Below are 23,350 nucleotides of genomic sequence, written 5' to 3'. Positions count from 1 at the left end.
CACACACACACACACACACACACACAACCTCTCAAGAGTGAGCAAAAGCAGATTTTAGAGGGAAGCTGAAACTTGGAAGAAGGGAATGACACGGGAGTAGTTCACTGCTTTTGAGGTTTTGGCCTAAGAGTGGGCCATGGTTGAGGCAAGACATGGCTGAATCTGAGAAAAAGCCTTTGGTCTTTTTAGCCTGAGGACCAGAGGGAAGAGCCCAGGGCAAGCACAGCCACTGGAAGTAAGGGGAAATCTTGGAAAAGAGAGAACCAGAAAAGGGGAACCCCAATTCTCTAGGTCTCTGGCTGACTGCTGAACCATGCATGCTCAGGACCTATTCAAAGCAGTTTGAAGATAGGTTAAAATAAACTGGTATTTCAGCTGTTGCCCACCATAGGTGAGAGAAAATTACAATTTGGATCTATCTAAGTTAACTGCCTGCTAAAACAAAAACAGCAACACTCTTCAGAGAACTATAATAGAATGCAGAGTATTCACAACAAAATATTCACAATGTCTAAGATACAATCAAATAATTATTCAACACCCAAAAAACCATAAAAATATGACCCACCGTCAAAGGAAAAGAAAATGAACAACAATCAACCTTGAGATGAATCAGATGCTGAAATTAACAGTAAAGAACTTTAAAACTCTGACTATGGTCAATGAGGTACATAAATATACACTTATAATAAATTTTAAGACAGAAAATCTCAGGAGAAAAAAATAAAATATAAAACAAGAACAAAATTTTTGAACTGAAAAATATAAGAAATTTAAAAATTCACTGCATGGAAATGACAAGATTAGTGAATGTGAAGATTAATAAGAAAGACCAATAAAAATAACACAAACTGAAAACTCAGAAAATTTTTATTTAATCTTTTTAGATTTAAAAGAAGAAGAAGGCAGGGGAGAAGGATGAAGAGAAGGAGGAAGAGCACGAGGAAAAAAGAGGAGAAGCACTGCGCGACCTTTAGGGAAGTAGCAAAAGGTCTAATACGTAAAGCAGAAAGAGAATAAGGCAGATTTGAAGAAATAATGGCAAACTAACTCCCCAAATTTGAGGCCATAAATCAGCACATTGGATATGACCAGTGAATCCCAAACAAGAAAAACATGAGGAAGATCATTCCTAGTCACATCACATTCAAACTACTGAAAACCATCAAGAGAAAATATTGAAAACCACTACAGAAAAATAACACATTACATACAGGGAAACAATGATTTCAATGACTGAAATTTTCATCAAAAAAAAAAAAAAAAAAACAAAGCCAAAAGACAGTGAACACCATCTTTAAAGTGTTGAAGAATAAGAATCTTTGGAGGATATCAACCTTGACCTAATTGATATTTGTAGAACACTACATCCAACAATCGCAGAATACACATTCTGGATACTTCACAAAAGTATACAGATGACAAATAATTGCATGAAAAGATGCTCAATCTCATTAGTCATCATAGAAATGTACATTAAATTCAAATGAAACACAACCCGTTCAATAGAATGCCTGAAATTAAACAGAAAAAAAGCCGACAACACCAAGTGATGCAAACGGAACTTGCACATGTTGCTTGTAGAAACGCAAAATGGTACAGCCGCTTTGAAAAACAATTTGGCAGTTTCTTGTAAAGTTAAAGCTACACTTACTATATAACCAAGCAATCCCATTTCTAAGTATTTACTCAAGAGAAAGTGAAAGACTATAGACACAAAAGTCTACATATTATATGATTCCATTTATACAGCATTCTGAAAATAGCAAAACTATACTGACATAAAGCAGATTAATGGCTGCAAAGGTCTGAGATGGAGAGAGAGAAGTGAATTCAAAGGAGTACAACGGAACTTTCTTAAGTAATGTAAACGTTCTTTATCAAAAATTTTGGTGGTAATTATATGACTGTACACATTTGCCAAAACTCATCGAATTTCATACTGAATATTGGGAAATTTTATCATCTTTACATTACATCTTTTCTACACCTCTTTAGGTTCTCTTCACAACTGCAGACCAATAGGAAAACAAAGAAAAGCCAAAAAAATTTTTTTAATAACCTTAAATCCCATCACCCAGGGACAATAACCACTAATAGCATTTTGATACATATCACCCAGGATATTGTTCAATGTAAATGATAACTTTTGGTCTAAACTAACATAGGATCAGATCCTTCACACTGTTTAGGAGCCTCTGTTTTTTGAATTCCAAAATAGATCACAAATATATTTCTATTTCAATAAATATGTTGTGTACATTCAAAAAGAAAAACAGACTATGCTATGATTCTCCTGGTTGAAAGTGAACATTAAGAATTCCTACAGTATAATACCTTTTTGTTGCCATTAATTATTTCAGCATTTGCAAAGTTTGCGTTTATTAACATGTAACTCAATTTAATTTACAGGTCTTGGATTCTCTAAAGAATCTATTTTCTAGTTTTTCTAAATAAAATTCAAAGAAATCCTTTACAGAAATAGAACAAAACCTAAACTTTTATGAGATGACAGGACAATTAGAAAAAATAAGTTAATATTAAATAAACATTAATAAAATAATTTTTTGGAAGAGAGAGAGGATTATTTGTTGATTTGTTACCAGCAACTCTTTGTAAATTTACGGGAAGATGCTGTACTCATATACAAAAAGGGCCACTCAATTTAAACAGTTTTTTTTTTTTTTTTTTTTTATGAAAGGAAAAAGAAACCCCAGGGTCTAAAATGTAATGAGTGATCCTATTAGTTCCACCAGACTAAAATCATACAGTCTACGTATGTGGTCTTTTCAGCCACATCTGTCATGAACCATTTTTACACCACAAAATGCAAAATACTGAGCAGTGATCTACTAGATGTGACCTGGGAAAGTAGTCATCATTTGATTTCCCCCTAAAAGAAAACATGGTTCATAGGAAGATAGGTGACAGTTCTTCGCAGAGCACACTCAGAACTTTCACATTTTAGAATCAAATCTTAATATAATCTGAGCAACAAAGAGAAAATTACAATGAAGTACAGGATTGAATAAAATGGAAAACGAAAGAAATCTCAATCATGACTTTCTTAAATCCAAATATTTCGCTTGGCTAGGAAACATGGATAAGTTATTAAAAATATTTATGATATGTGAAAATGTATAAAAGTGCTTACCACCTAGTAGATGCTCAATAAATGGGACTCATTATTTTAAATACTTCATGAAACACATTTTTGTTAAGCATTGTATATACTGATCTGATAGTTCTCCTTTCAAAAGCTCTGTTACACTAAAATGAAATTTTTACTTAATATAAAATGTACAGTATAGAACAGTTTTGAATTAATTATTTATTTGACTTATCTGAAATCTACACTAATCACATTTTGGTAAATTTCTCTACATAGTGTTATTTTACTCCTATCAAAAAAACAGATGTATAATTTTCCTTATAGGAAAAGGTTGACTATCATTCCAAATTTTTAATGGCTTAAATTAAGAAATATTAAAGGGTGATTAATGAAAAAAAAAAACCTGATTACATAATTCTGCTTTAGCTACATTACTTACAATGATACTAAAACCACTGAAAAAGAAACTACACATGACGTATAAACAGATATCCAAATCTTATACACTGTCAGTCTGTCAATAATGAAATCTGGGGAAAAATAAATTCACAGAGACCCAAGTGAATTGGCAACTGTAAGTGACAGAAGCCCTTCTAAATCCTCTGTTTACACTGGGGATTAGTGGAGTAGATTTTGAGTTGCAAACAGAACAGTCCATGGTCAAGGGAACCTGCTCCCTGTCAGCCTGCAGGGCATAAGGACAAAGCATGGTCCTGGTAGGAAGTGACCCATAAACGTATTCCTACCCAGGATTTACACAAAGCCAGTCTGCCTCACAGAAACTCCATATGACCATTAACTGGCCTGCAAGGCCTGCCAGGAGGCCTAATTACAGGTCTACAGAGCCCAATAACAAAAGCTGAAGGGCTTTAGCCTAGGGATGATCTGCTTTATACTGACTTGGGAGAGTCCATATAGAGGATCCAAAAGAAAGAGGTTTAGCTTTAAAATTCTCCCCAGAGATCCAGCATTGTACTCGAGTCTAGAAAGCCCACATGCAACATACTTCAGCTGGGCTTAAACATATCACCCTCTCAAAATTAACATTCAACTACTGTCTGCTTAACATCTGCTCAAACATGGCAAGTTGCTGTGATATTGTTAGATTCTAGCCGATAGCTTTCTTCTTACTAAATATTATTAGGGATAAATAATAGGCATTCAAATATAAATGTATAATTGATGCTAAAACAAATAACTTACACTTTTTAAAAGCAATTTACTTAATTATTCTCTTTAGGAAGCACTATTATATCTTTTTGGATTAACATAAAGCCAAAAATCATGTTCATTATTGGAAACTGGAAGTTAAATTAAGATTATCAATTTGATTTTGTATTAAAGCTAATAAATTTTACATAGAACTTCTGAAGTTTGCAGAAACCATATTTCATGCAAAAAAGGTTTTAACCAATGCCCAAGTCAATTAAACTATTTAAGGTTTTATTCATTTGTTTCTTTTAAAAAGCACTATTCTTAATTTTTGATAACTTTTAACTGTATATGCACACTGGTACGAGGAGGATGTTTAGCTCAATATCTCTTTCTTTAATTACCTCATAAACCCACTCTGGCGATGCCAGAAAAAACTACTTCTACTCCTACTAGGTAACATTTATAGAACACCCAGTTACATGTTAGCTGCCGTTCTAAACACTTTATTACATTATTTATTTCTCATAAAAACTCTAAAGGTACAAATGATTATTATTCCCATTTCATAATGAAAAAACTGAGGTTCACAAAGGTTTAACAACTTTCCCATGGTTTTATCAGTAAATAATGGAGCCAGGAATGGCACCCAGGCCATCTGATTTGAGAACTTAATTCTCATACTATATTGCCTTTCACACTAATTGCTAACATGTACTGAATACTTACTATGTATCAGGTACTGTTCTAAGTGTTTTACAAATGTTAACTCATTTAAAATCCATAACAATATCCTACCAGTTATGTACTATTAATATCTCCATTTTATAGATGAGGAACTAAAGGAGAGTAAAGGGGAAGTGATCTGTCCAAGCTCACAAAGTTAGTTCACGAAGCTGGATATGAATCTAGAATACCAACACACAATAGAGCAGAAGCCTATATGGGGAAAAAAGAGGTTTGAAAACTATTTATTTATAGGTTTGCTCTACATAAAAGCCTCTCTCACAATAAAGCAGCCTATTTCTTGGAGCCACAGATCAGTAGTCTGAAATGTACAGAGCAAAACCTTGGTCGGCTCTCAATCAGGAGAGCAGAATGGCTTTCTATGCTCCCCGGAAACAGTACAACATTATCATCTCAATCTCATTTGCAATTCTCAGAATCAGAAAGATTAAACTACAATGGACTTTAGACAAGTATTGAGACTTCCAAGATCACATGGCTATGAGGAGAAAGGGTCAAGACTTGGCTTCCGGGTACTTCATGGGTAACTATGAGTATAAAATCAAAGTTTAACATGCTGCAGAAGTATTGGGATGGAGTGAGGCACTAATGGCTTATTCCTAAGCATAGCTTCCTACCTGGATATAGTATGTATGTGTGTGTAACTCATCTGTGTTTATAATACTTAACCAGCTTCTATTCCAGCAAGGGTCACTGAAATGCATGTCCTTAGTTAGGTTGAAGACAGACAAAGACACTGGTGATCGAAAAACATTACCCTAGATTTTTCAAGTTATCAGAAATTTAGCTATTATGAGCACTCTAATAATTAAGGAAAAGAACTTCTTTTCTGACTGAAACTTTAATTCTTTTGTATTATCAATTAAAAACAACTTATTTCAGAACCAAAGGTTTGCCTGAGGATAGAAATTATTTCACTGTAAGGTAATTGTAGCATCATGCCAAACAAAACAAGGTACGTATTTGGTAATATTTTCTATCACCCTTCTTTCTGCCCAATGTAACTTGAGGATCTCATCTATGGGTGGAAATAGCTCAAGAGTTGGAAATCATTGGATTTGAGTCCTAGTTCTGCCATTTATTAGCTGTGTGATCTTTTACAAGTCATTTACGCTTTCAGGATATTTGTAAAATGGACTTAATTAGCTCTCCACGCAGTGATGTGAGTCAAATGATAAAAGATTTACGAAAGCGCTTTGGAAACTATAAAGCATAATACAAAGGGTTGTAGATACTATCTACAGATCAGAAAATGAAACATTACAGAGATTTTATGATAAAGGTGAGTTACCACACATGCACTAAAAGAAATTTCTATTTTTTCTTATAACAGTAGAAATATATTTTAAAGATTGTATGGGTCAATAATTCTATTAAAAGTAAAACATTAAGGAGATTTTAGAGAAAATTGTGTCCTGAAACCATGTTGTGAAAAGTGTCATTTTTTCATGCTGATGAAAAATATTTATGTTTTGGAAAAATATGTCCTCTAAAATTCTTCTTCAGACCTATGAATGTACTTGGCATAAGATGATATTGTGATTTTGAGGAAAAACCAAATAATGTTTGGAATGGTGCTAGTAAGTCAAACAACACTGAGAGCAAAAGTGATGGAGACAAAGTCTTTAAGTAAACTTATCTTCCTTCTTCCTGTGTGAGAATCATTATCTTTTCTGTCATGCACTACCTTCAAGTTTAAGATTAAAAAGTCAGATTATTGTCATATATCTTCTACTTTTATAGCCAGAGAATTTTTTAACATATTTATTTTAAAATCTATCACGCAGTGGTTAAAATTAGCACACCAGCATTTAAAGATTTAATTTTCAGTTATCCAGATCATTTGTTTCTCCACAATGACTTATTCACCAAAGATTAATAGCTGAAATTCCATTTGGTATAGTACCACTCACTATAGGTGCTGTTAAAACTGCTGGGAAAGATTCAGAAGTTTTAGATATGGTTCCTGACCTGCAGATGTTTATTATTTCAATAGGAAAATAAGTCCAACACTTATGAAACAATTAAATATCAATACCAGCAATATGTGAGTAAATATCAGCATAAATGGTGTGCAAAGACAAGGACAAAAAGAATTCAAATAAGAGAAAGATTATGTGCTGGAATGGTCAGGAAAATCATGTGGAAATTTTACCTGAGATGCATTTTGAATGTCTGGGGAGAGAGGAAGAGGAAAGAGAAAGACATTTCTAGAAGAAAAAAAGTCATGAGCAAAGATTCTCAGGTAGAAAAGAACATGAGGAACTCAAAGAACAAGAAAAGAAGTACAGAAATGACTTCTAAGGAATAAAGTTAGAAAAGTCTGTGGATCCACCACACAGAACCTTGGAACTTCAAGCATACAAGTGTAAAATTGATTCTGTAAGCAATCGAGAGCCAATGAATAATTTTGAGCAAAGGAGTAGCATGACCAAAAGGTGGTTGAGAAAGAATCATCCAGCAGTGGTATTTACAAAAAGCATAAACCTTTTCTGGTGGCTACCATTTGCCGGACTCTGGGCTAGGCACTTGACATTATTATATTTATCTCCACAACAACCCTATAAGGTAGTTATTATCTTCCCCTCTTACAGATTAGGAAGTTATGGTAAGAGAAGTCCCCAAACCTAAATACTTTCAAACAGGTAACTTAAATGTGAGACAACAGGGAGCTGTACTCTTTTATTGCTAGTGGGAATGTAATATGATTCAACGCTGTGGGAAAGTTTGGTGGTTTCTCAAAAAGTTAAACATAGAACTACCAAATGACCCCACAATATACTCCTAGGTATATACTCCCCAAAATTACAAACAAGTACTCAAACAAGTACATGTGTATACATGTTCTCTATTCTATTCAGCAACTCTATTCACAATCGCCAAAGGTGGAAACAACACAAATTTCCATCAGTAAATCAATGAACAAACAAATAATGTATCTATCTACATACAATGGAATATTATTCAGCCACAAAAGGAATAAAATACTGACACATGCTACCACGTGGCTGTACCTCCAAAACATTACGCTAAATGAAAGAAGCCAGACACAGAGGTCACACATTGTATGATTCCATTTATATGAAATATCCAGAATAGATAAATGCACACAGACAGAGGGCAGATTGGTGGTTGCCAGGACCTGGAGGTAAGGGAATGTTTTGGAACTAGGTGCTGGTTATACAGCATTGTGAATGCATTTAATGCCACTAAATTGTTCACTTTAAACAACTATGATTAATATTCTATTATGTGAATTTCACCTTAATAAATTACTTTTAAAAAATAGAGAACTATAGTGAACTAGAAAATACACACATCTGTCATATTCCATTTAAAAAAAGAACCCTCTGTTTTGGCTAAACAATAAACATCAAGCTGCTCAAGGTCACAGACGGAGCAAGCAGCGGAAGCAGCCTGAGAACCCTTCCACTACTCACTACTAGCTCTCTGGAGAAGTAACAGAACTGAAGAAAGAGACCAATTAGGAGATAAAGGATTAACCTTTGGATGGAATGTTTGGCATTTGGACTAAGGAGATGGCAGTGGAAAAGATAATAAAGGGATAAATATAAAAAATATATCAAAATAAGAGTTATTAATTCTAGGTGAATGATTGCTTATAAAGAAGTCAAATATAAAAATTTCATGGTTTTGAATCTTAAATGGGAGAATGGTAAAAGTATTTTAAAAAAGGAAAGGAAGAAATCATGGCAGAAAGGGTTTTTAATTGGATTTACTCAATATCATAGAGTAAAGGTTACAACTTAGAGATTCAGTCTTATAAATTCATACAATTTTGTAACCTTCTGTGTCCTATTGGCATTTGGGGGAAAAAAAAAAGCAACCTTAGATATAACCTTAACTTCATATCACCTTTGAATTAAAAGTTAAACAAAAGACATGAAATTTGGTTTCAATTGCAATTTGGCAATGAAAATGAAAAAAGATTCTATCTAAATCTGAAGATTTAGGATAGCAAAGTATAAAAATGTAACAGTTTAGTGCTTACAAAATATGATGATTAACAAATACAATAAAATCTCTGACTTCAAATTCATGTTTAGTACAATATGCATGACGTCATACAGTTACATTTGGCTTAATGTTATTTTACTCATACATATGTCTCTCAAAATCATACCACTAATAACTGTTGCCAAATGTTCTCAATATATTTTAATTCCAAACCAATAACATTATTAACACTAATAAATCAATAACAATGCAATGATTATATATGAAACTTTCTCCTGGGACCTACACTTAGAATAAAAAAGTCTAATCAGCAGGATTTCTGTATATGAATCCTATCTACCAGATTACAGTAACTATAAGGTTGAAATAAATCCCATCTAAAGAATCTAGCATACATCCTTAAGACTTTCTCTGTACCCAATTTTAAGGCCTCAAAGTCGAGGGAGTTTTCCCTGCGAATTCAAGTAAACTCCAGAATGAGTGCTACCAGACCTTCCTATTCAGTTACCTCAGTCTTAGGACTAGGCTAGACTTTATCTGCAAGGCTTACCAGACTGAGCTCAAGTTCTTCTTATTCCTCCCTCCTTTATTTTGCTTATTTGTTTATTTCTAATAATACAACGAACACCTTGAATTTATCACTGAAACAGAGATCTAGAAACTTAACGATAAGTTCTGTATTTGCTTATTGTGCTCCTCCCCTATTCATCCTTCTGTTTCCCCTCTCCAAGGCACAGCTCTCATTAAAAGCAGTACCGGATATTTTTCAAAGGGGTATAATATGTTACGTCATATTATAAAGCAATATAGGGGCCGGCCCGGTGGCGCAAGCGGTTAAGTGCGTGCGCTCTGCTGAGGCGGCCCCGGGGGTTTGCTGGTTTGGATCCCGGGCACGCACCGACGCACTGCTTGGCAAGCCATGCTGTGGCAGCATCCCATATAAAGTGCAGGAAGATGGGCACGGATGTTAGCCCAGGGCCAGTCTTCCTCAGCAAAAAAAGGGGAGGATTGGCAGATGTTAGCACAGGGCTGATCTCCTCACAAAGAGAAAAAAAAAAATCAGGGGTGACAGCTGGGACAGTATGTTATACACTGTGAGGTTTGGACTGTCAGATCTGTTTTAAAATATGCTTCAAAGCCATATTAAAAGATTTAAAAAATTGTATAAAACTATGATGAAATTCTTTGTAGTTGTATTAATGCAAACAAGTATTTTCTGGACTAAGCACCATAAATATTTTCCCTTAAAACAAGAGTTTGTCAACACTCAAATTATAAACTGGAAATATTTTTTCAAAGTAAAATGCCACTAAAGAATGAATGTATATCAAGTAAACGATAAAGAATCATATTAACTAGCTTTATCCTATAGTATATTTATTTGAGAGTCAAAAAACCCAAAAACTTGGCAAGCAAAATTTTAATACATCATGTTTTCTACATAATTAAAGATAAAATGAGTAAGATTAACCCATAAAATATAAGTGACTTCTGAAGTAATATGGAGAGGTATAGAGACGCACAGTCAAAATATTTATCAATTTCTATCCTTATATGATAAGTTACCTCTATTAGTAGTTTACGAAGCTAGTATATCATTTATACCAGTATTCCCAATCTTTAGACTGCGGACACCTTGGGTGAGAGCACAAGAAGCTAATGATGAAATCCTTGAATCAATATGCACATATGTATTTTCTCAATCAATGAATACTAAACATACAAGTACTATCATTTGGTAGTCTGAAATTACTTTTGATGTTAAAATAGAATTCTCATTTTCCAACTGGAAATTATGAACTCTTTACAGATCTTTAAAAAGCAAATAATTTTAAGAAATATGTATTACTTTGGTGATATTATTCTACCCCTACCTCATGCTTGATCTTGACAACTTATTATTTGAACAAGTTACATACATTTTTGAAGAGTACCTTAAGATTCAGAGTAAAATATCAGTACTTACAAAAGATAACATGGATTTTTTATATTTTTAAAAAAGTAAAGTATTTAATGTCTACATGAATCTGAGAATTATATCTAAAATCAAAGTCATAGCATTATTGTACTATTGAGAAATAAAACAATATTTTAAGATTAGATGGTATTCAGAACAGTCCAATGAGTTAGTCCAATGTAACTGGAGGAATTCTTAAATGACCTTTACCTCATTTGCTTTATAATAATGAAAATCTTGATCTAAAATACATCTTATACAAAAATTAAATCAAAATAGATCATAGTCTTAAATATAAAATGTGAAAATACAAAACTTTTAGGAGAAAATCTTCATGATGTGGGGTTAGGCAGAGAATTCTTTAACATGCCACCAAAAATAGTCTATAAAAGACAAAAATAAAAATATTGGACTTCATCAAAATTAAAACTAAAATTGAAGCCAATTTTATAAATAAAAAGGTAAAGAATGACCTTTTAGCATTATACTGTAGCAATAAATATTTCAGGTAAAATATGGCCATACATACAATCTAGATCTCACAGATGTGTGAGGATATATGAAAATAGGTGTTTTTCTCTTTGACCCACCCATAAGCATGCTAGGATTTATTTCACACTTTTTCATTTAAATAAAGTTAATTATCAACACTTACCAGCAGCTTCAAGAACCAGCTGTAGTCTAGCTTTGGCCTGCTCAGCTGGTGGCTAAAAATCAACCATAAAAGACATTTACAGGTCAGTTTTAATAGACTGAGCTTTAAATTAACACACTGTTATGTGAGTATCAGAAAATTTAGGGAACTTTACCATAATCAGTATTAATATCCATCCACATCTTAACAAAATTCCATCACAGCAGCTCTACCTATCTACTCTCTCACCTCAGTAATTGAATCACACTTTTCATTAATATGATGCAAAAATGAAGGTCTTTCATTTTTTTACTGAAAAGGGTTTGTTTACTAGCCAACACGGTATTAATCAGTAATAGCCTCAATAACTGCAAGTTAGTAACGGGGTAAAACCCCCACAGTTAACAACATACTCTCAGGCTGTATTACTTCGTTGATACAGGAAACATGCGGAGTAACTGATCAGAATTTAAATGGCAACTTGAAGTCCAATATCTCAGGCAAGTCCCAAACCAAATATCTTCTGCTTTCCTAACTGTATGTGCAAGGAGCAATTGTGATGAAGATGGAATACAATGTGAGCTACAGTTACACGCTTTCAATTCCTACCATCTGTCCTAAAATTGTTCTCTCAATAAATCTTGATTCAATACAGTTGATAATGTTAAAACTAAACTACTTTCCTACCAGTGACCTATTCTGAGATTTCTGGGTAACGTGTTGACGGTATCAAACTATAACATGGATTGTATCAAGGTTATGCTTTTATGAAAGACCTGTTAAAAGCTGTTTTTAAAACTCAAGACTTTACTTCACAATACACTTATAAAGATGTCAGCAAGTGACTAAATAACCTCATGTTTATATATACCATCATTTGAGAATTAACATTTTATAAGATATATTTGAATACTTTGCTATTTGTGGAGAAAGAGCTTGAATGAAAAGAATTCAATAATTGGGTATAGAAAGAAGATGTGCTTAGAAAAGTTTAAGAATTTGAACAGTGCTTCTGAAGAAACTTTAAGAAACAGGATGATGGGAGAGTGGTAGATGAGACAGGAGCAAAGACAGGGAAAGCCTTTTATATCATAGAACAGGAGCCCCTAGACCAAACTATGGCCCTAGACCAGCAGCCTGGTTTTCCAAATAGATCTTACTGGAACACAGCCAAGCCCATTTGTTTATATATTGTCTATGGTTGCTTTTGTGCTCAATCAACAATAGCAGAGTCAATTATTTGTGGTAGAAAACTTACGACAAGCAAAGCCTAAAATATTTACTATCTGGACCTATAAGGAAAAGTTTGCTGACCCCTGCTATAGAAGATGGAGAGACTGGAAAAATTTGAAATAGCAGGGTGACAAGATGATATTTGCACTTTGATGCATCATTTTAGCAATACACTTGAGGATGAACTGAAAGGAATGTGACTAGAGGCAAGGAACTCAGGGAGCAATTAAAGAATTCCAGGTGAGAGATGATGAAGGCCTGAGGTAGAGCAGTAGCAGTAAGCTTGGACAGGAAGAACTAGATTTGAGAAATGTTTAATTGGTAACATGAAAGGACTGACTGGATATGAGAGAAGGAAGAGATGACAAACAAAGAGTACTTCATGTTATATGTTTGTAGAGAAAATGTATGTAAGTGTGCTTTATAAAGTATTGAAAATATATGACATCAAATTAAAATATCACAGCAAAATAGCAATAGAAGAATCTGACATCTACTGAATATAATCTCTCTAACAGTTATAAACTAAACTGGTTTAGGGGCCAAGCAGTTAATACAAACATTTATGATGATAAAAGGCAAATGACATTTGATATGAGCATCAGGAAGCACAGTGAGTGTGGAGAACTGTGGAGCACATGGCCCCACTAAAGGAAGCAGCTGATACTCAGCACCAACTCACTGCCGTCATGCAGAAATGCACGCCCAGGGGTACGAAATTTCTTGATTTTTCATGAGACTTTAAGACAGAGTGTCCTAATAAGCAGTGTCCTTTGATAGAAAAATGTTAGACACTTTATTGGTTAAGATATTTCATGGGACAGTTTTATGTATTTCCCAAGGAAAAATTATGTTTAACAATTAAGAAATATTTAAGACAGAAAAATATATAGGATGATGAGTACCCACATCCAATAAAATATCAACAATACTGTCAAAGTCTCCTACCCCACAAAATCCCCCTCTATAGTAGCTTCCTCTCTCCCCCATTCATAACCACTATCTTGAAAATATAGTGATTACAATAGCTAAGGAAAGATTCTTGACAGTTGATGTTTATGATAAAAACACCTGTTAAGACATATTTATATTATCATTAATTCCTCTAACACTCTATAATATAGAATACATAGGTATTCTATAGGTAAAAAAAAAAACCAGAGAATAAGAGCAGTTTAGTAACTTGCCTCTACTAGTAAATGATAGACTGAAATTAAGATCTTCTGATTCCAAATGTCAGGATCCTTCTAACTAAATCATAGGATATTTATGAAGTCAAAGCAATTAATTTCATAGATATAAAAGCAAAAGGATAGGTTTTTGATTCTGTTCAAAAGAAAAATCTGTCCAAAATAATACATTTGTCCCAGTGAATGAAATATGATTCCATTCTAAATATATTTGCCTATATAAATATAACTTGCTAAATTTTATTTGTCAAATATAGGTATCAACACCCACTATGGGGATAAATATACTGTTAGATACACCAGACTTTTAAAAGTAACTTATACTTTATAAATATTTTTACTCTTTAAAATATTTAAGATTAATTTCTCAAGCATTTTTCTTAGACAGGGTATTCAGATGTGAATGTTCTCTCATTTTTTGCCCAGGTGCAAACATCTTTCTTTTACCTTTTATCAGATGCAAATATCTTGACTGGTGAGTAATTTGAGTGGACATGGGATTCTTGGTTGCAGTCTTTATCCATCAGTCACCTGCCCCTTAAATCCTCTCCAAGGGCTCCCCCACACTGTTTCAGCCTTGAGTCTGTCCCAGAAGAGGGAAAGCATCACAACAGGTCTCTTGGCTGAAACCCTCCAGGTCCCACCTGCCTATTTCATCAGTAGCTCCTTGGCTCAGAAAAAGCAGATCAGTAGGAGCAGATGAGAATGGAGAGGAGGTCGTCTGATTTAGGTTACCATCATTCTGATTGCTATCTATAGTTACTTTTTAAGAAAAAGAGTAAAAAGAAAGTAGAAACAGAATATAGAGTCAAAAGAACATTTTATACTAATCCATTTTTAGTTAGGTATCATCATACTAACTGACTTAGAATAAAATACCTTTGAGGCTTGAGTGCCAAAATTTCTAATGCTTCAGCTATTTTAGAGTATATTAGACTCCAAGGATTAGTATGAATTCCATCTAAAATTGGTAAACGATACTAATGTTATTCAGAACCAGAAATTAAACCTTATTCAATAAATAAGAAAACAAAATACAAATGCATGGAATACAGGAATTTCTCAATACAAGAATTGTAAAATGAGGACATATTTAGGAACACAGTGTTACAACTATATTGTGTGAAGCAAATTTACGGAAAAAAAATTGTATTCCATTAAAAAATAACATTCCTTATATCAAAATTAGTAGCACATAATTAGATAAATATCACCAAAATTGAATTATGAAGAATATAAACATTGTTCCCTTAAAAAGAATAAATTTTATAGCATTGACATTAATAGAACAGTAAGAACAGTATGAACTTTTACTGTGAGTCTTTAAAGGCTGTATTCAAGTTAAAGAAAACTGTACTTCTAGAAATTCTTATCAAATAGGGCTTAAAATTTCTAAATTAATAGAGGTCTTCTGGTGGGGGAGAGGAGGTTGGCAGTCTTTCTGTTGTCTTAGACTCTCCAGAACTGCTCTGCTCCCTTCCCCTCCTTGGTAGCCAAGTATACCTACTTAACTCCATTCATAAGCCCTAGTTTTAGAGAAGAGTATCCACTTTGTTAAGAAGAAACAAAAGCTCCTAAGATGAAACGAAAAGATAGGTCAACCTCCTGATGGCTTGTGGAGGTGATCATCCTCAAAGTCTAGCATTTTTCCTTAGACTTTGGATTTACTCTTATATAGTCCAATCCCATGAGTTCCTTATAAATAGACTGCCTGTTTAGATTCTCAAAACACGGCCAAAGCTAACATTCAAAACCAGCACAATCCTTTAAGCCATGGCTATACAAAAAAAGAGAAGCCTATCCTTATATAAACCAGTTTACACAGTAACTATTTAAATTATTTGCTTACCCTTCTCACTTCCATTCATATTCAGCTCCCTGAACCCCTAGCCACCACTATGGAAATTCTGGAAGTTGATGAAGCAATAGCCATTCCAACTGCCAACAACAGTTTTAGGTTGGTTAAGGACAGGGAAGTAGAAAGTCTGAAAGAAAGACTGTGGTTGAGCTAAGTGAGAACTCAAACTTGGAAACAAAATTAGACTAGTAACATTTCGCAAAATCAAAATTAGGGTTAGACTATATAGTTTTCAGCTATTACTCTCAATTTCATATGATCATATACTCTTTTTATACAACAACAACAACAACATACAGAGAGGATTTGGGGAAGACGGCAGAGTAGGAAGCACCAGGAATCTGTCTTCCCACCTAGACAACAATTACACTGGCAGAATCTGTCTGATAATATAGTTATATTTTGGAACTCTGGATTCTGTTGAAGGCTTGCAACTACCAGGAGAAGACTTACACACTAAATTGTGGTTAATTTTGGTCAACTTCAGTTATTAGCACAGTAGCAGCTACCCACCCCCCACCCCCAGCCATGTGGCAGGCAACTGTGCACCTGTTTCTGGAGAAGCTTGCACATAGCACAAATGTTGGCGAGGATGTGGAGAAATTGTAACTCTTGTGCACTGTTGGTGGGAATTAAAATGGTACAGTCGTTGTAGAAAACAGTATGGCAGGTCCTCAAAAAAATTAAAAAATGGAATTACCATACAATCCAGCAATTCTGCATTCTAAGTACATACCCAAAAGAACTGAAAGCATGGTCTCAAAGAAATATCTGTACATAATTGTTCATAGTGGCATTATTCACAATAGCTAAAACGTGGAAGCAACCCAAGTGTCCACCAATGGATGAATGGATAAGCAAAAGGTGGTATGTGCATGCAATGGAATATTATTCAGATTTAAAAAGGAAGGAAAATCTGTAATATGCTACAACATGGATGAACCTTGAGAACATTGTGCTAAGTAAAATAAGCCAGTCACAAAAAGACAAATACTGTATGATTTTACTTACATAAGATCTTAGAGTGGTCAATATCATAAAGACAAAAAGTATAATGGTGGTTGCTAGGGGAGGGAGAAACGGGAAATTATTGTTTAATGGGTATAGAGTTTCAGTTTTACAAGATAGAAAGAGTTATGGGTGGGCCAGCCTGGTGGAGTAGCAGTTAAGTTCGCATGCTCTGCTTCAGCGGCCCAGGGTTCGCGGGTTCAAATCCCGGGCATGGACCGATGCACCGCTCATCAAGCCATATGTGGCGTGTCCCATACACAAAATAGAGGAAGATGGGCACAGATGACAGCTCAGAGCCAATCTTCCTCAGCAAAAAGAGGAGGATTGGCAACAGATGTTAGCTCAGAGCCATTCCTCCTCACAAAAAAAAAAAAAAAAAAAGAGTTATGGGGCTAGATGGTGGTGATGGTTGCACAACAATGTAAAGGCATTTAATACCACTGAACTGTACATTTAAAAATGGTTAAGATGGTAAATTTTATGTTAAGTGTATTTTACTACAATAAAAACAAAATTAAAGATACATATATATACAGTAACCTTTACCCTACTTACAATTGGGTTTTTGAAATCTCCTATTTGAAGAGAATGTACAGATGAAATATTTCAGATCTTGCAGACAAACGGTGTTAGAGTACCATTAGGCCCTCACAGAGTCTTGTCTTTACATGCAATTGTTCAAAGTTCATTATCTGCATTTGTTCAAAAAATTTTTTTTTTTTTTTTTTGTGAGGAGATCAGCCCTGAGCTAACATCCGCCAATCCTCCTCTTTTTTCGCTGAGGAAGACGGCCCTGGGCTAACATCGGTGCCCATCTTCCTCCACTTTATATGGGACGCCGCCACAGCATGGCGTACCAAGCAGTGCGTCGGTGCGCGCCCGGGATCCGAACCAGCGAACCCCGGGCCGCCGCGGCGGAGCGCGCGCACTTAACCGCTTGCGCCACCGGGCCGGCCCCTGTTCAAAAATTTTATGGGCTACCTCTTATGTATAAGGTACTGTGTTACAAGTTGAGAATAAAAAGAGGAACGTGGTTTCTCATTTCAAGGATCTTACAGTATAATGAGAGAGACAATAAAAATAATAATTTAAAGAAAGAAATTACTATTCACTAAATGTCTACATTATGCCACACGTGTATTCTATCTTTTCTGAAAATTTTTTCAAAGAGCTTTATTGAGGTATAATGGAACTACAATAAATTGCACACATTTCAAGGGTACAGTTTGATAGGTTTTGACATACTCATACAGCCATGAAGGCATCACCACTGTTAAGATAATGAGCACATCCATTACTCTAAAAATTTCCACATGTCCCTCTTTAATTCTTCCATGCCCCTCTGCCTCCACTCCACTTCCCAGTCCCCAGGCAACCACTGATCTGCTTGCTATCAATATACATTACTTTGGGGCTGGCCCGGTGGCGTAGCGCTTAAGTTCACGCATTCCACTTCGGCAGCCCGGGGTTCACCCGTTTGGATCATGGGCGCGGACATACACACTGCTCATCAAGCCATGCTGAGGCGGCATCCCATACAGAAGAGCTACAACTGTACAACTATGATACACGACTACGTACTGGGACTTTCAGGAGGAAAAAAGAGGAAAGATTGGCAACGGATGTTAGCGCAGGGCCATCTTCCTCAAAAAAAAAAAAAAAATATATATATATATATATATTACTTTGCATTTTCCAGTATTTTATATAGATAGAATCATATGATATGTACCCTTTTTTTGGTCTGGCTTTTAAACTAAGCATAATTATTTTGAAATTCATCCACGCCATTGTGTATATCAATATTCATTCCCTTCTACTGCTGGGTAGTATTCCATTGTAAGGATACACTATAATTTCTTGATGAATTCACCTGTTGACAAACATTCAAATTATTTCCAGTAATTTGGGTATTATAAAAATAATATATACTATAAACATTCAGGTATAACTCTGTATAAATACATGCTTTCATATCTCTTGGGTAAATATCTAGAGTTGGAATAACTGAGTCATATGATAAATATATATTTAACTTTTTAGGAAATTACCAGACTGTTTCCAAAGTGGTTCTACTTTCTCACCAGCAGTGTATAAGAGTTCTAGTTGCTCCACATCCTAGTCATGACTTTTTAAATATACAGTCAGTCTTTTTAATTTCAAGATTCTAATAGGTACCTCATTGTGGTTTTAATCTATATTCCCCTAATGATTAATGGCGTTGAGCATCTTTTCATGTGCTATTTATTATCCATATATCTTCCTTGGTAAAATGGATGTTCAAACCTTTTGCCAATTTTTTAATTGGATTGTTTTATTATTGAGCTTTCAGAGTTCTTAAAGTAATTTTTCATATATGAAGTTTGCAAATTATACACACACACATACAGAATTATATATTTATTTATTTATTTTTGGGATACAGTGACCCCATTGAGTGGCTTGTTTTTTCATTTTTCATTGTCCTAAGAGTTCCTCTACTCCTTTGAAGAGTAGAATTTCTTAATTTTATTGAAGTCCAATTTATCAATTTCTTCTTTTATGAATCATGCTTTTGTGGTGGTATATCTAACAAATCTTTACCTAACCCCAATTCACAAAGATTTGTCCTATGTTTACACGTAGAAGTTTTATAGTTTATGTTTACATTTAATTCTATGAAATACATTCAGTTAATTTTTTATATAGTGCAACAGATACATCGAAACCTACCCTCCCTTTTTTTTTGATATATTGCTATCCAACTGTTCCAGCACCACTTGTGGAAAAGACCATCATTTTGCACTCAATTGCCTTTTCACCTTTGTAAAATTCAATGAGTCTATTTTTAGACACTCTGTTCTGTTCCATTATCTATTTGTCAATCTTGATAGCAATATCACAGTCCTGATTACTACAGTTTTATATTAACTCTTAAAATCAGGTAGCATAACTCCTCCTTTTCTTCTTTTTCAAAATAGTTTTGGCTCTTCTAGCTCTTCCACATCCCCAATTTTAGAATAAGCTTATCAATTTCAACCAAAAAAAAAAAAAAAAAAAAGCCTGCTAGGATTTTGCGTGGGATTACATAGAATCTACATATCAATTTGGGGAGAAAGAACACCTTAACAATACTATGTTTTAGTCTGGTATTTTTTTCCATCATTTTTACCTCTCAGTCTTTATATTTGAAATGTGTTTTTTTTTTTGAAACAGGCAGCACATAGTTGGATCTTGTTTTTTTATGCAGCCCGAAAAACTCTGCCTTTTAATTGGGGTGTTTAGACCAATTTACATCGCTGTTTCTTTTCTATTTGCCCCATCTGCTATTTGTTCCCCTTTTTTTCTTCTTCTGACTTCTCTTAGATTGAGCATTTTTATAATTCCATTTTATATTCTTCGTTGGCTCATTAGCTATAACTCTTTTGGGGTTGTTTTGGTTGTTGCTTTAGAGTTCATAGTATATATCTTTAACTTATCATCCTCTATCTTCATTATATCACTTCATATATACTATAAAAACTTTATCATAATATACTCTCATTTCTCCCCTCCCAGCTTCTGTATTATTATTGTCATTGCTGTCACATATGCTATAAACTCCACAATACATTGCGTTGTTTATGCTTTAAACAGTTATCTTTCTTTTATTGATGTCATAATAGTTTATAACATTGTGAGATTCCAGTTGTACATTATTATTTGTCAGTCACCATATAAATGTGCCCCTTCACCCCTTGTGCCCACCCCCCAACTCCCTTCCCCCTGGTAACCACCAAACTGTTCTCTCTGTTCTTGTGTTAGTTTATCTTCCACATATGAGAGAGGTCATACAGTGTTTGTCTTTCTCTGTCTGGCTTATTTCACTTAACATAATACCCTCCAGGTCCATCCATGTTGTTGCAAATGGGATGATTTTGTCTTTTTTTTATGGCTGAGTAGTATTCCATTGTATATATATACACCACATCTTCTTGATCCAATCATCTCTTGATGGCCACTTGGGTTGCTTCCACTTCTTGGCTATAGTGAATAATGCTGCAATGAACATAGGAGTGCATAAGCCTCTTCGGATTGTTGATTTGAAGTTCTTTGGATAAATACCCAGCAGTGGAATAGCTGGATCATAAGGTATTTCTATTTTTAATTTTTTGAGGAATCTCCATATTTTCCATAGAGGCTGCACCAGTTTGGATTCCCAGCAGCAGTGAACGAGGGTTCCCTTTTCTCCACATCCTCTCCAACATTTGTTATTTTTTATCTTGGTGATTATAGCCATTCTCACGGGTGTAAGGTGACATCTTAGTATAGTTTTGATTTGCATTTCCCTGATGATTAGTGATGTTGAACATCTTTTCATATGCCTATTGGCCATCTGTGTATCTTGCTTGGAAAAATGTCTGTTCACATCCTCTGCCCATTTTTTGATCAGGTTATTTGTTTTTTTGTTGTTCAGATGTATGAGTTCTTTATATATTATGGAGATTAACCCCTTGTTTGATATAAAGTTTGCAAATATTTTCTTCCAGCTGGTGGGCTGTCTTTTCATTTTGATCCTGGTTTCGTTCGCCTTGCAGAAGCTCTTGAATCTGATGAAGTCCCACTTGTTTATTTTTTCTTTTATTTCCCCTGTCCGAGTAGACATGAAATTCGAGAAGATCCCTTTATGACCAATGACGAATAGTGTACTGCCTACATGTTCTTCCAGGAGTTTTATAGTTTCAGGTCTCACCTTCAGGTCTTTGACCCATTTTGAGTTAATTTTTGTGTATGGCAAAAGCAGATGGTCTACTTTCATTCTTTTGCAAGATAAATTTACCCATGCAGTTATCATTTCCAGTACTTTCTATTCTTTTATGTCAATATTAAGTTTTCCATCTGGTATATTTTCCTAATGCTGAAAGGGATCCCTTTGACATTTTTTGTAGTGCAGGTTGTCTGGTGATGAATTCTTTCCATTTCTGTGTGTCTTAAAAAAATAATCTTCATTTGGTCTTCATTTCTCCCAGGTACAGATATTGTAGCTTTATAAAATTTTTCTTCCATAATTTTAAAGATGTTGCTTTACTGTCATGTGGTTTGCATTGTTTCCAATGAGAAATCTGCTTCTATAGTTACCTTTGTCCCCTTTTACATAATAACAGAGAATATTTATTTTTACTTGATTTGCCTTTAAGATTTTCTTCTCATAACTAGTTCTAAGCAATTTGATTATGATAAGCCTTGGTGTAGTTTTCTTCATATTTCTTGTGCTTGGGGAGTGTTGAGCTTCTTGGAACTGCTGGTTTATAGTTTTTATCAAATTTGAAAATATTTTGGTTATTATTTCTCCAATTATATTTTTCTGTCACTCCTTTTTCTTATCTTTCCTTTCAGCATTCCAATTACATGCATATTGTATATTCTGCTGCCTAAAGTTATACCACAGCTCACAAACGATCTTTGTTTTTTAGTCTTTTTCTCTCCAGTTTCATTTTGGATAGTTTCCTTTGCTATGTCTTTTAGTTCACTAATCCATATTCTGCAATGTATCATCTCCATTAATCTCATCCAGTATATTTTTCATCTCAGACATGTAGTCTTCATGTCTAGAATTTTGATTTTTTTTAATAGTTTTCATGTCTCTGCTTAATATGTTCAGTCTTTCTAATAGCTCTCTGACTATATCCAATACAGCTGTAATAATTCTATTAACGTTCCTGTCTACTAATTCTATTACTGTGTCAATTCTGGGTCAGATTCAACTGACTGATTTTTCTATTATATGTTATATTTTCTTCGTTTTTTGGATGTATGGTAATTTCTGATAGGATGTCAGGCATCATAAATTTTATTTTGTTGTGTGCTGAATATGTTTGTATTCTTATAAATAGTCTAGGTCTTTGTCATGCGACATAGTTAAACTACCTGGAAGCAGTTTAATCCTTTCAGTTCCTGCTTTGTCAGGCAGGACCACAACAGCTTTAAGTCTGTAGTTAATTTTTCCCTACTATTCAGACAAGACTTTTTTTTAGTACTTGATCAGAAGCACCATGAATTATGAGGTTTTCTACACTGGTTGTTGGGAACAGGCCTTATTCCCAACTCTGTGTGACTGGCAGGCACAATTTCCTCTAATCACTTCAGGTGGTTCTTTTTCAAGCCTTGGATAGTTTCCTTACATGCATGTACTGATGAGCAGTCTGCTAGATACTCGAAGGGGACCCTCTCTGGATCTTTTTTTTTCTTTTTTTTTTTTTGTGAGGAAGATCAGCCCTGAGCTAACATCCGTGCTAATCCTCCTCTTTCTGCTGAGGAAGACAGGCTCTGCGCTAACACCTATTGCCAATCCTCCTCCATTTTTTTCCCCCAAAGCCCCAGTAGACAGTTGTATGTCATAGTTGCACATCCTTCTAGTTGCTGTATGTGGGACGCGGCCTCAGCATGGCCGAAGAAGCGGTGTGTCGGTGCGCGCCCGGGATCCGAACCTGGGGCGCCAGTAGCAGAGCACGCGCACTTA

The 23,350-nt window shown here is 34.6% G+C and overlaps 1 protein-coding gene across 1 annotated transcript in view; it reads right to left on the bottom strand.

The window, feature by feature from the left end:
• The window catches only part of RSRC1 (arginine and serine rich coiled-coil 1), a 380,198-nt gene that overhangs the window by 154,781 nt on the left and 202,067 nt on the right, over window positions 1-23,350 (bottom strand). The window contains exon 6 of the mRNA XM_058556451.1: window positions 11,602-11,653. Coding sequence (XP_058412434.1) covers window positions 11,602-11,653 — 52 coding nt within the window. The remainder of the gene's footprint in view (window positions 1-11,601; window positions 11,654-23,350) is intronic.

Source organism: Diceros bicornis, chromosome 15 (genome assembly GCF_020826845.1).
Source record: "Diceros bicornis minor isolate mBicDic1 chromosome 15, mDicBic1.mat.cur, whole genome shotgun sequence".
Lineage (NCBI taxonomy): Eukaryota > Metazoa > Chordata > Mammalia > Perissodactyla > Rhinocerotidae > Diceros > Diceros bicornis.
This window is presented reverse-complemented; position numbering and strand designations above follow the sequence as displayed.